The following is a 14,527-nucleotide window of genomic DNA, read 5'->3' on the forward strand; positions in this document are numbered from 1 at the left end:
TGTAAGTATCTAGACATGCTCAAATATCTTTAAAATCACAAAGATAACAGTACAATGGTGCAAATGAATTTTCCTTCTAGATATATCACTTAATGAGATTGCAATCTTGAGTAAGACATTAAACTTCTGTAAGCCCTCATCTCTTTATTTGTAAGTGAAATAATTATTTAGTGCCTGGTATAGTTCTAACAAATAGTTGGCCAGGGTTAGCTAATGTTATGTTTGTTAAATGGTACAGGATGTATCTCTATGAAGCTGATAGTTTGTTGGACACTTCAAACATTCCTCCTTATTGTATTACATTTTGTGTTGTACGATAACATACATTTTATTTCATGTACCTATGAATATAGTCATATGTAGATTATAGAGGAGTTATATAGGTTTAAATCCTTAATTTTCTTGAGTATTCATAGTTCTCCTTATTTATTCTGTATAGCCTACACTCTGTATTGCCCTACTCCCAAGCAATATCTCACAAAATCTATCAATTATTCAGCAAAAATAGACTATTTTCTATATGTTATTTTAGGAAATACATAAATGAATGGAACAAAGTTCCTCTCTTTCTAGTCTTGTTGGCATAAGAAAAAAGTCATTGTAGATTAAATTCAACTATTAAATTAGTACACTAAGAATTACAGCTTTCTGGTAAGTCCTGTTGTGAGCACAAAGCTGTATCTTTTGACACATTTCTTAGTAACAAATTTAATACATGAAACAGGTGATGAACTCTTGCAGAAATCAAACATATCATTATATTATATGAATAAAAGTTAACGATTATTATTTCACTTAAATACTTAATTTTCTTACTATCAAAAAACCCCTCAGCTCAGCATTTGTGGTACTAAACCCCTCACTGGAACTCCCTATCATTTCTTTCCTTTAAAATGACAAAGTTAAAAAGAGCATTTATGCTGGGCGCTGGTGGCTCACACCTATAATCCTAGCTATTCAGGAGTCTGAGATGTAAGGATTGTGGTTCAAAGCCAGTCCTGGAAAGATAGTCTGTGAGACTCTTCAATTTTAACTGCTAGAAAACTGGAAGTGATGCTGTGGCTGAAGTGGTACAGCACTCAACTTGAGCTGAAGAGCTGAAGGACAGCGCCCAGGCCCAGACTGACCAAAAAAAAAAAAAAAAAAAAGGAACACTTATTCATTGAGATAAAGTTATTGACATGTCGCTTATTACCTCATTTGATGAGCATAGCAAACAGATTGAGAAGAAGCTGTATACTTGGAAATTTTGTACAGTTTGTTCATTAATTTTAAAAGTTCAATTCACACTTTTAATATATAATTCAAAAGTAAGAATAATTAAATAAATCAGACAATGTTGGAATTTGTACACTAACAAACTACAGAATTTTTAAACTCAGGGAACCACAAATCAAAACACATTAAGTATTCTGCAGCAACCTCACATCTATCCAAGCCCAGACAATTTGTTTGCCATAATAAAGATTGCAAAATTATCTCTGCTTCTCACCTGGCTTCCTAGGTTCCTTTCCAACATTTTCCTGGCTCTGTGGAACCCTCTTCAATTGTTTTCAAAATCTCAGAGATGTTTCTACACACTCCAATATCCCTCTTGGATTCCTTTATCTTTTTTAAATATTGCTAAAGATTGTTTTAATTAAATAACTTCAATCATTTGTTAATATCTTTACCTTCTTTCTATATATTTTCATCAAAATCAGGTGACTTTTCATTTCAAGCCTAAGAAAACTCTGGTTGTATTTTTCCAAAGAGTAGCCAGAGTACATGGGTTTTGGCATAAAATTATGTGATATAGAAGAACTTAAGCAAATAATTCCACTCTTCTTTTTTTTTCTTAGTATTCTTTTCCAACCCTTAGTTACTAATCAATGTACAGTTCTTGAAATGATATTGGCTCTAACATATTATGGACTAGCCTCTCTAGATACATAGACATGCTGATCAAATAAGGAAAATACTGTTAGTTTGAGATAACCAAATGCTCAGCAGAATCAAATAATATGCAGCGGTTGTTTCTAAAACATCCCAAACACAAATACAGGTTAAAATCCAATTGCACAGGTGCCTGCTCTTTAGTATTATAATTCCATTTTGGTAACTCTTTTAACAATTTTAAATACAATACTGTATTTAAAATATGAATTTATGTTAGCCTTGATAAAGACTCTAGGGTAGAATCAAACAACAATAAAAACACTGAGTGCAAATTTTTTGTAAATGCTACTAAATTAATGTGAAAAATAATTTAATGTTATAAGATGTGACATTAGGTTAAGGCTTAACAATATTATTGAAAGCAATTCAATTGTTACTGTTTGCTTAGACACTGCACTTTGAAATTGCAGGTTACATTTTAGGTTACATTTTAAAGTAAAGCTGCTTTTACTTTAAAATAGCTTTAAATACTTATTATAGAAAATTCATTTTAAAGGATTCAATCTGTTTCAGGAATACAAATACTACTTACATATGCAATTATTATGTTTGGAAAATCAGAAAAATCAGTTAAGATTAAACATTAATACTTAGAATCTCCAACTATTGTTCTTCATTGCTTTTCAAACTGTTTTCTATATAATGTTGTCATCTATGTAATAGTTTTGGGACATGCAGTAATAAGTATGTGGGGCTAAATTCTGTTCAATTTCTTGCCCCCAGTATTGTTCACACAGCAGTTAAGGGGTCATTGAATGCCACCAATATCCACATTCCTCTAACTGAAGCATGGAGTATGTGTGTTCATGCATCTCTCATGTTGGCAAGTAGAGGGGTTCATGTCTATACCTTGAGTTAACACTTCTTAACACCCACTATCATAATGAGAATTAACATGCAACAGTGATAGTGTGTTAAGACACTGTTGTAGATATTTTGCATTTGCTCAGTTCTTTCATCTTTATGATGCACTATTGTTCTTGTGTTACAAAAAGAAAACAAGCAAGCAAGCAAGCAAGAAAGAAATAAATCGAGGTACATAGACATGAAGCAGTCTGCCTAAAGTAATACAGAGAGCAAGAGATAGGAGTCATCTATTTCCCAAACCTTCTACTGTGTTGAGTTCGGGGGGGGGGATAAAGATCTGTAAAACACAGTACCTGTCTGCAAAGTGTGAACTATGTAGTGAAACAGAATCAGATCAGTATAAGTAATGATGGAATTAGCAAATGTTTATTACATGTATTTATTCTCAATGTGTTAATCATCCCTTTATATGGACTGTTTACTTCTCACTGTTTACTTCTCTGACTTTAAGTTCTGTTAAATATAGTTAAATCACTTAGTTTCAATAATTCACCTTCATTGTAAATATCCATTTTATTGTTGCTTTTTCCTTTAAATAATCTAAGATGTTGGGACCTAGTTGACAGCTGTTAGACCTTCTTTGGAGGTCTGGCTGCCTTGAGCAAAGGATACTCAGACAAGCAGCCAGCCAGACTACCTTCACTTCAGCCCAGCTGCTTGGAACACTCCATGAATGCCTTCAGGAAGAAACATGGGGACCAGAGCTGCTTCCTGCCAAAGTGAAACTGGGGTTCCAGAGGCATTTTTCCAGGCCTGTTTCAAAATAGCGTGTGACACTCTTTTAGCCATCACAAGCCTTGGCTAATGCTAAATGAACCTATAGTCATCTTTATCCAGGCTATAGCTGCCCAGAAGGAGGCCTGTGATTTACATAAGCACAGTCCTTCCTTTGCAGAAAGGTCTACCATGATTGGTGCAAATACCCATACTGCACTCCCATTATAGATATATCTGAACGGTGTATAGCAAGTAACAACAAAAGGCAGCTCAAAAGTTTTGGAAAGCCACTAGGGCAGAACAGATTTAGAGCAGAAATCACCCTGACTATGAAAGCTGTGAATAACTGAAGACAGGAAACTGTGAGCTATGATGGTAAAAACAGTGCCAGGGAGCTGCCTTGAAGGGCCATGAGTCTAAGACATACCATCCTAAAGAGATGTCACACTTATCACTGTCAAGAACTAAAGATCCTGACACACAAAGCCTGAGAGCTATAACACTTATCACTGGAGACCTGAAGATTCCAGCACTTAAAATCTGACCTGCCTCAAGATGAGCTGTGACACTAGAAGGCTTTGCTTGCTGCTGCTTGGTGCTGTGTGTCTTTACTACATTCCTGATGGATACTGAGGGTTACAATAGTTACCATGTGATAGGGCCACTGGTAGTTAAAGCCTAGAGTAGTGTCTACAGCTTGATTGCCAAAACCATAAGTATCCATCTCCTAAAACATGGGGCAATAGGACCTTAGCTGTAAGAACTTGGAATTGTAAACCTTTGGCTTTCTCATTTAAGAAGCTAGCCCTTGGATGCTAAAGGATCATGCACTGCAAGAGCTTTGCCTTATCTACCCAAGATTCCTGTATGGGTAGAGCAAAAGGGAACTGACAGCTAACGGATAACATCCAGACATATGGAGATGTGAAGCCCTAAGTTATAGATTTTGCTCTTTCTGGAGAAGACCAAATAAAATACATCAAATACAAACAAACTTTGCAGATGATTTATGGGTTAAAAGGAGCACACTAGCTTGGTTACTAAGAATAGAATGCAAGGAAGAATGATTAAGAAGGTTTGGGTTATACAGGTAGGGAAGGATGCTAAAATTATAAATAGGTGGATTAACTAATAATAATAATATCTAATGTGTTTCTAATTAATGTCAGAATTACAAAATTGGGAACAGAAGGTAATTTCCTAGACACCGAGGAGGTAGGGTAAATTTTAAAGGGTGAGTGGCAATATTGCTGTAGAGAATGGGGAAACTGGTTGGCTCAAAAAGGGAGCCAAACAGCCCACAGATATAGCCTGAAAAGAGAGGGGGTGGGTACTTGCAACAATTATGCAAAAGAAGGCTCTCAACTTTAGTGAAAATGACAGTGTTACAGATAAGTATAACAAGGAAATCAACACAAATTTGGGAAACAAAACAGATTACAGGCTGTAATTATGTTGAGTAAAAGGTGCCTAAAGGTTGCATTTCCCTTACCCCTGAATTAACTAAAAGCCCTTGAAACACTTTACACCTATTTCCTTTGACCTGCCTCATTCTCTCCTGCAGTTACTCTCCACTTTAAAATCACCTTTAGCTCAGAGAAAGAAAGGGATTTATCCATTAGTAACTTGTGACAAAAGACAAATTACCCGTCAAACACACAAAGCTTTTCTTCTTATAATCTTGCGGTAAAACTGCTCAAAGAAAGAGACCAAAAACTTGCCTGGCAAGTTGTTCTTAATCTTCTCCAGTGATAAAGTGGTAACTTCTTCAGAATCCCTCCTGAGACAAAGTCTAGAATAATGGTCAATCAGGCCACATCTTTGACTAAGGAAGTTTATATATACCCTGTTTATCCTAAGGTAAATGTCTGTAGATCAGAAGACAGCTAACAATAGCAGAAGATGTACTGAGGGGCTTTCTGAGGCTGCCCCATCATAAAACTCCTGTCATTGTCCTTTACCATGTCTCTATTTTTGGCCCACGGGGTGAGTGGCTAAACCAGGCATGTAGAATCCTGCAGATTGGACCTATGATCTACATATTCTGATTTCATATTTAGATGAAGATGATGAATTGATAGGGTCTCTCAAAGCAGATTGAAGCCTGGGCTGTTTCACATATCCCTAAGTAAAAACAATTATCTGTATTAAAATAGGCAGGAAACCATAGTCCTGGAGTTGTTTATCAGGAACACTAATGTACCCACACTCTAACTTAAGCTGGAAAGACATCTTTTTAGCTGGTTTGGAGGGAAAAATTAAAAGAAATGAACCTTAGGCAATCACAGCTAACAGCCAACAGCCATCTTACTGATGGCTAGAAACCTCCCATCAGACCATAAACACATAAAACAAATGCCTTAAATTCATATAGATGTGTGCATTCAGATAACTTCCTCACCTTGTTTTTTTGTTGAGCTTCCTGGAGCTGGCCACTTATATACTATTGGAACTTAGCTTACTGGCTTCTGAGTGCTGTCATATTTCTTAATTGTTCTTTGTTCAGGTAAACTCTGATAAATTTAATTTGTTTAACTTATTATTTTTTACAGGAGTGATAACTAATATGGACAAAATGTGCACATAACAGCAAGCAATCCAAAGCCTGGGATATAATAAACAAGATTTGAAAATCACTTTCTAACAGGTAGTGCAACATAAACATGGCTTGTAGAGCTAAATTTCTTAGCTCTTATTATGCTGCACTTAGTTTATGCTATCAATTTAATGTTTGTGTTACACTTTATAATGCCTACTCAAAATCAGATCTTCTGAGTGTAATTATTTGCTTAAAAATTATGCTGGACATACCCAATAAGGTTGTGAAGCACATATTCTTATTCTGGAATCCATGGAATTGCAGAGCACCTGAGAACTGTATATTGAAAAAAAAATCAGTTTCCTATAATTTCAAAGATAGATGACAAACCATAGAATTCATTAATAATACAGATTAGACAAGTTAGACATGGACATAATAGTACAGTGACTGATATCATGAACGATCAGAGCCTTACTAATTAAAAATTATTAAATTTCTAAGAACTGCTGCCAGAATGCATGCGATTGCAGGATTTATTCTCCGTGCTACTGTAAAGAATAGCTCTCAGTTCTGTGCTTCTTTGTCAATTTTAATCACAGTGAATGATACCTTGTTTCTCACATCTAACTGCTGCCCTAGTACAAATTATTTGTTGACCAACAGGTGAGTTTTAATTTTCATAATATTTTATAACTCCCCATGAATCTTATTATTTAATCTCATGTATTAAATAATATTAAATATGATAAAATATTATCATTAAATATAATTAAATAATTAAATGTATTAAAAATAAACCTACGTAAAGTCCCGGTCTATGGGTTCCACTAGATTATTGAAAGTGTTCCTGAATAAGTGAAGAAAACTTTACACAGAGGTATAAAATGGGTACACATATTGCATTAAAATAACTAGCTCACATCAAAAGTTTAACGAGCTACAGCTATGTTTGCAAACAACCCTATTAGGTCTTATTCACTCTTGTATTTCAAGTAGCTAGAGCAATCTTCTGTACATTGGCACAAGATGAACAGGAAATGAATAGAGGCCAGGTGGGCATTTCAGGCCCATTGGCTGTGGGTTGGGGAAAACACTATAAAGCTGCGGTGCGGCTTCTATGCATCCTCGGGGTTATACAATATGTTGAATGCTTCAGACGGTTCGGTGGGAGGCCCCTCTGTGTCCCTAAATAGGGCTCAAAGCTAATGCAGATGCCTGGGCTGGGGGGGGGGGCAGTGGTTATTCTTTTTTTTTTTTTTTTAATTGTATTTTATTTTATTTGAGAACATACTGTACAGAGGGGCAACAATTACATGGGCAGGATAATGCATACATTTCTTACCAAGCATTGCAGCCTCCTCCTTTGTTTACCCTTCACTTCCATTCCCCGTCTCCCCCCTCCCCCCACCCAATTTTACCCCCCTCCCCCCACCCAATTATACCCCCCTCCCCCCCCACACCGAAATTGTAAAGCTGGTTTTGACATGACATTTTGTACTTCTCATTGTTGCAACAGGTCCACCTGAATCCTTAAACGACTTGTTTGTCCCCATCTCCTCCACATGTTATACTAACATCAAATATAGTGAAAGCGGGGGTTACACTGTGGGGGAGGGACATACAAAGCAACAAAGAAATAATCTTATAAATGCATTAGAAACACATGCATGAAAGAAACGAAAACATTAAAATACATATTTAAGGTTTCATTTTCCTAACATCACATTATCTGGCCTTTTCCGCTTGACTCATACCTATACTAGATATTGCAAATAAGGGAAACCATGGGACCTATGCTTCTTTGGGCCTGGCTTACTTCACTTAATATAATTTTTTCTAAACCTTTCCATTTCCTAACAAATGGGGAAATGTCATTCTTTCTGATGGAGGCATAGAATTCCATTGTGTATATATACCACATTTTCTTGATCCATTCATCTACTGAGGGGCATCTGGGTTGGTTCCATATCTTAGCTATGGTAAATAATGCTGCAATAAACATAGTTGTGCTGGTAGCTTTAGTGTGGGTGGTTATTCTTTAGTAGCCAAGAAGACAGTCCGCTGTGGTTGGGGGTCAGGGGAAGTTGTTATTCTTCAAAGTCCTCCTCCATCAGCCAGAGACGGTCAGCTGTGTGCTGTGTGCAGGTGCAGCACCTGTTCTTGGCTCCAGGAACCCCCAGCAAGGGTCGCACGGAACGGTCCTGACGAGGGCGCCGCGCGGCGCGCCCGGACCCGCGCTCGCCACGCCCACTTCCTGCCCCATCCCGCGCCTTCCCAGGTCCTTCTCCCGGTGAACCGGATGCGCTGCCAGTCTCCTCCTCCGCGTCCTCGGCTTCCACCCAGCTCCCGGGCGGAGCCGCTGGCTGCCAGCCCCGAGGGCCCAACCAGGAGACTCCTGGCAGCTGGCCTGGCCTGGCCGGTGTGGGGCGCGGTAGGAGCTGGGCGCGCACGGCTACCGCGCGTGGAGGAGACACAGCCCTGCGGCGATGGGTGCCCGGGCCGCTCCTTCACGCCGGAGACAGGCGGGGCGGCGGCTGCGTTACCTCCCCACCGGGAGCTTTCCCTTCCTCCTCCTGCTGCTGCTGCTGTGCATCCAGCTCGGGGGAGGACAGAAGAAAAAGGAGGTGAGAGTGAATTGCGTTGGCTTCTTCTTACCGCCCCCCCCCGCGGGCCAGGCCGCGTTGCTAGGCAACGCCAACGCGTTGCTAGGCAACGGGGCTTGGGCTTTGGAGGCCTTGGGCGAGGGCTGGCGCTTGTGGGCGGTGGTGGGGCGGGTCTGGGGGAAGCGAGGGGGTGGGTTGGGGAGGGGGGGTCGCCTCCTGTCTGGATGTGGGGGAGCAGGGTCCTTACTCTGAAACAGGAAGCTTTTCCTTAATAACAACACACTGCAGGGCAGGCACGCTTGTCTGACCAAAGCTCAGCTGCGGCCTACCTTTGCACACCTGTGTCACTGAAAGGGTGGTGGGTGGGGAAATAGCTGATAGAAGTATTTATTTCACCGCACAAACAACCAACAGCAAACTAGTTGTCTCTTATATGTTGTTGTGCTGTCTTGTCAGAGTTATTCTGCATTCTTAATTAAACCCTTTAAAACTGCTTTTGTTTTCTATGCTAAATTTGATGTGCCAATGGTGATGTTTCTGCTTTTTTTTTTTTTTGATTTAAAAAATGGAAAGTACTGTTTTCTTTGATGGATAACATTCGAACCTTAGGCAGTTCTTTTGCAGAAAGTTGGGTCCATAATTTTCAAATGATGATAGGATTGTGTCAACCAAATAGTTTCAATAGCAGCAGCAGTTTCCTTGAACTGTCCGCAAAAGTTATGAAACTGTGGAATTGTCATTTCACAGGACTTGCTCTTGGCCAGAATGATCTGCCACTTTTAGCATTACTGCAATATAAGGATATTTTTAAGGGATATGCAGGTGTCGGAGCTCACAGCCATACTGGTTTCCACGGAAAATCTATAGGCTGGCTGGTGATTTAGCATCTAGTAAGGCTCTCTGCACCTAAACCCTTCCATTCTTCAAGTTTATTTGCAAAGTTCGGGCCACTTGATTTCAATCTTAGCTCACCATTAAATTCTGGGGAAGGTGAGATTTGAATTAACCCTTATTTAAAGGAGTTTTAGGATTAGTTACAGGTACTTGCCGTGGATAGCTGATGTGGGAACTTGAGAAAAATTGGGGAATATGAGTAAAGAAGAGTACTGTGTTTATATAGTTGAAGATTTCTTTTCCTGGTGAAATGATACAACTACAGGTGGCTCATAATTGGACTCAAGTTCAAGGTATAAGTGGAATTTTTTTAACAGCTGGATGAAGAGTGGAAAAGCCTCACATAAGCATTCTCTTTCTCTTAAACAACTATGCCTAGTGTTAAAAACTTCCAGTTTTTTGTTTTGCTTTGTGTTCTTTTTCTTCCAATTTAACCATGCAAATGGGTCACAAAAAAGCTTGGTGAAGTCTGAAAAGAATTTAGAAATGCACTACTGTAAATTTGAATTTACAAATATAAATTAAAACTGTGCTTTCTAGCTCCTTGTGCCATATTCCAAGTGTTTTATGTTTTATAGTTGTACATTAAAAAGGTAGGAGGTTAAGAAATAGGCTTTTTTTTTTGGTGAGTTGGTAGAGCACAGTAAAAAAAATGACAAGGAACTTTGTGGAAATCCCAGTGTTTTATCTCCTTGGAAGAAAATCATGGTCATTCCAATCTTTAATCTTATATCCAATTGTCAGATTATTTTAATATGCAAACACAGTTGGTAATTTGGTACAATTAAATGTGTTGCAGTAGCATTTGTTGGACAAAGGGGTAAACCAATGCAACAGTGATACTCATAAGATACTATGTTGAAATGAACTTTACGCCTTGTGGGGGAGGGATTGGGAGTGAGGAATTGTGGGAGAAAATGAGGAAGGGAGTAACAGTGTTCAACAAGAATTGAACTCATTCCCTTATGTAACTGTAACCCCTCTGTACATCCCCCCAAATATTTTTATGCAGGATATTTAAAAAATATTAGTTGAATAAGCAAAAAAGATTAAAGATTTTAAAATAGTTGCTTCCCTAAATTACAATGAGTGTAGTCATTAAAAGTGAATTTTCAAAAACTCGTATTAAGTGATACAAGTTTGTGGAAGACTGTGGCTTTGTAGTAGTAGTCATTTGCATACCTTGGCATTTTGCTTTATTTTGGCAGTTTCTCAATTTCTTACCTCATTAATACCACCTAAAAATAGTCACTTAGAATCATTGTAATTTATAATGACCTCTTCTGATAATGGAAAAAATGATCTTAAATTCTGTAATGATTTCCATGTGACTTACGGAATTTGCCAGTCTTCAAAAGCACCTATTAAAATAATTTATCCTCTTTGTAAAATAATGTGCTTAGTTATTAGTCTATGCTATGTAGGTAATGAATTTTCAACATGAAAAATTGTGACACCCAAATATTTCCTAAGAGTAGTGCAGTGTTTTTCTTAATGAAACATGCTTCAGTTTCTTTTGGCATACTTCTGTGTGTCATGATTGGTGGTGGAGCTGTTGGGAAGTGATTAGATGGCAAGGATAAAGTACTTTATAAATGGGCACTGTGTCCTCACCAAAGGTCTGAGTAGTTTATTAGAGATAAGAGCCTCACCAACTTTTTGTCTGGGCTGGCTTTGCACAGTGATTCTCAGATCTCAGCCTCCTGAGTATATGTAAATGCACACGAATAAACATTCAGGTAAGTCTATGAACTACCAACAATTATTGTGTAAATCTAAAGAGTTCAGTGCAGTGCCTAGAAGATAAAACATCATCAATAAGTGGTGCAAATATAAAGGGTTTAGTGCAGAATTTAGTGTGAGAATTTTTGTTCCTGGACTATAGGCATTAGTTAAATGATGGAGTGCCAGCAGAGTCAGAATTGTTTTTCTCATAGCTGGATGTCTTGGATTTGATTGCTCAAATGAACTGCAAACCCCTTTTAAACTAGCTAATCATGCAAAATTGTTAATGCTTGTTCTGAGCAATTAAAAAGAAGGGCAGTAATGCTTTAGGTACAAAACCAGGGAAGATGGACTGCCTGCCCAGTGCTTGTGTGATAAAACCTGGACAGACAGACTGCCTGCTCAGTGTTTGCATACTTGTTTTCCTTTTGGTAGCATACCTTTTTACAGAAGTACACTCTGTCTTTCCAAGTTCCTTTTGAGTTGCTGTCTTTTTTTCTTATGTAACCCAGTATCCCAAGTCATTTCTAACATTGTACCTACCCATTGATTAATTTTTGCTCATTTATCCACCTTCTTTCCTACTTTTCAGATTTTGTTCTGTATTGATGAATGGATTCTCAGGATGTAGGGTTTGTTGTCAGTGTCAGAATTTTTTAAATAGAAAATTAATTTGACAATTTATGAGTAAATATAGCATTAGGTAAGCATTTTCATTTTTTTTTAAATTTGTGAAACAATTTTCCTTTTTGGCAAATTCTGGTACTGCGTTGGTTCTTAAAAAGCTCCCCCTTTGACTTCCCCATGCCTTAACTAATAGGTGGTTTTCTTTTTGTTTAATATATAAATATGTTTTTATTGTAAAGATAATGTACAAAGGGGTTACAGTTACATGAGATAGGTAATGAGTACACTTTCTATTGAGCCATTGTTACCCCCTCCTTAGTTAATAGGTGGTTTTCTTGTTTGTTTTTTCTCTAGTACTTGCCATTGCTGTCTCTCTGAAAGGCTTTCATGGCATGTCCCTCACATCACTTTATACCATGCATGGCTAACATATATTTGGTATTTACAAATGGTTGTTTTGAAGGTGAAGTGAAGCCTAACTTACAAAGTGTGAAAAGCTATAGAAAATGAAGTATGGTTACTAATTCCTTGAATATAAACTCTGAGCAAATCACATTTTTTGGGACATCAGCTTTTCTTGCATTGTAAAGTGAGAATTGACTAAGAGCAATCCATCAAGAGGATTTCTGACGGAAGTATTTCTGAAGAAAATATTTGTTATTGGTTCTCCAAAATTACATTCATTTTTCATGTATGACTTTAATGCATTTTTTTCTGGTGTATCTAATTTTTTATGAGATACTAAGAGGATTTAAGAATTTCTAGAGTAAACATTTGCTTAGGTCTTTCCTATAATTTAAAGTTATATGAAGTATGGAAGTGAAATGATTTATGGTAGTTTAAACATTAAAGTTAATTTTATACCTTATGTGTTGACTCATGGTAACAGTTCTGCTTTGATCAGGGTTCTTAACATAAATAAATCTAAATAACTATATTATATGATCTTTAGGGAATACTCAAAACTAATATGGAAGAGCTATTTAACTTCATTTAATTATCAAGTAGCAATTAAATTTACACATTGGATTTGCTTGTTTCAGATACCTATTTACAAAGCCACAATTCAAAACAGTAAGCTACTTTTGCATATTACTGTAGTTTTCAAAGCACTTCATAGTTGCATAGGCCATAATAACTCAATGATGGTTAAGAAAACTTAGGGAAGTTATAAGATATATCCCTTGCATTCAAAGAACACTTGTGTAAATGTATAAATAGAAGAAAATTTACAATCTATAAAGGCATAGAGGTGGAGAATGCTTGTATTTCTATTTTCTCTATTTCTTTTATGATTTGGGACTAATCCTGTATTTTCCCTCTAAATAGAATACCATCATTTTGTTTTTTCATTTTCAGATGGTTCCATCATGATACAGAAGGCATAGTGTCAGTGAGCTGTGTCTTCCTGGATTGCTACTAAAAGATGAACTTTGAACATATGGGAATGTCTTATGTTTGCTCTCTGGGCATTTACAATATTTGATACTCCTTTTAGTTTCATGATTAGATACTCCTTTTAGTTTCATGATTGATTTTCTGGCTCTGAATTTCTTGTCTTGTATGTTTTTCATATCATATACCTTTAGATGATTTTAAATAACAATACTATTTAAGCAATAAAAAGTATATTTAAAAAAAAGTAAATATAGATTTCCCTAAAATATGGCTCATATGTAAATGTTTATTGGTGAATTTTAGGCAATAGCAGAATTTGAAATGACTAAGAAGACAGCTACTGTACAGTCAGTCTAGTGAAGGTTCAGCTAGAAGAGGAATTAATAGTGTGAAAAATGTGTAAGTGGGGCTAAGCTGAAGATGGAACTGATACCCCAAGGAAATAAGCTAATAAAGAGAGAGAGAGCACCAGGTAGAGGAAAACAACATTGATAAAGACCAAAAATGAAAAAAGCAAATTCAAAGAACTTGAAGTAGTTGAATGAGGCCACTTGGGGTGGATGTTGAGTAATAGGTTGAAGCTAGATTGGAAGCTATGGGTTAAGTCTTAGAGAACTTCTTAGACCTTGTTAAAGAATGTAGACTTGATCCTGGTACCTGTGAGCAGAATTAAAGGGCTTCATTCTGGAGGTGACAAAATGCAGTTATGCTCAGAAGGACTGCCCTGGTTATGCTGTGGAGAACAGCTTTGATGGGATGCAAGACTAGAGAAAGAATACCAATTTGCTCAAGAAGTGATTGTAAAAGTCAAGGTAAAAGTTAATGATGACTTGAAATTGATTGTGATCGTGAAAATAAAGGAAACTAGGTGGGTGTCACAGTCAGGCTAGGCAGTAAAGGGTAATTGATTGTGTGTGGGATGAGGGAAAAGGGGGCCAAGTTGATGCCTTTTTGTTTTTGTTGTTAAAAGAAAAATTCTAAAGATATTATTAAAGTTGGAAAAAAATTCTATTTTTTGAACTAGAAAATTGAAGGAGGAGGTTTGGAAAAAAGATAATATATTCACTTTTTAGAATGTGTGAAATGTCTTTTGAAGTCACAATTGAGATGTTTGAGGCAGTACAGTGGATGTGAAGTTATGATGGGGGCTGAAGATAAAATGAACTTAGAACTAAGCATACATGGGAGTGGAAGTTGAAGTTGTTATACACACTCC

General features: G+C 37.2%; 1 protein-coding gene, 1 long non-coding RNA gene and 1 pseudogene across 4 annotated transcripts in view; 1 reads left to right on the forward strand and 2 right to left on the reverse strand.

Moving 5' to 3' along the window:
- The window catches only part of LOC138823214 (uncharacterized), a 231,183-nt gene that overhangs the window by 208,432 nt on the left and 8,224 nt on the right, over positions 1-14,527 (reverse strand). Inside the window, exon 2 of the long non-coding RNA XR_011370759.1 lies at positions 6,334-6,397. This is a non-coding gene — a long non-coding RNA (uncharacterized lncRNA). The remainder of the gene's footprint in view (positions 1-6,333; positions 6,398-14,527) is intronic.
- The window catches only part of Tusc3 (tumor suppressor candidate 3), a 153,969-nt gene continuing 147,767 nt past the window's right edge, over positions 8,326-14,527 (forward strand). For 2 of the 3 annotated variants that reach the window (XM_070016291.1, XM_070016290.1), the window contains exon 1: positions 8,368-8,688. In XM_070016291.1, the coding sequence (XP_069872392.1) occupies positions 8,551-8,688 (138 nt within the window). In that variant the 5' untranslated portion in view covers positions 8,368-8,550. Of the gene's footprint in view, positions 8,689-14,527 lie in introns of all 3 variants that reach the window. The other variant, XM_070016289.1, reaches the window with a different exon arrangement.
- LOC138823098 (COMM domain-containing protein 6 pseudogene) lies at positions 9,273-9,509 on the reverse strand (annotated as a pseudogene).

This window comes from Dipodomys merriami, unplaced genomic scaffold (assembly GCF_024711535.1).
Source record: "Dipodomys merriami isolate MVZ:Mamm:240054 unplaced genomic scaffold, mDipMer1.0.p SCAF_12, whole genome shotgun sequence".
NCBI lineage: Eukaryota > Metazoa > Chordata > Mammalia > Rodentia > Heteromyidae > Dipodomys > Dipodomys merriami.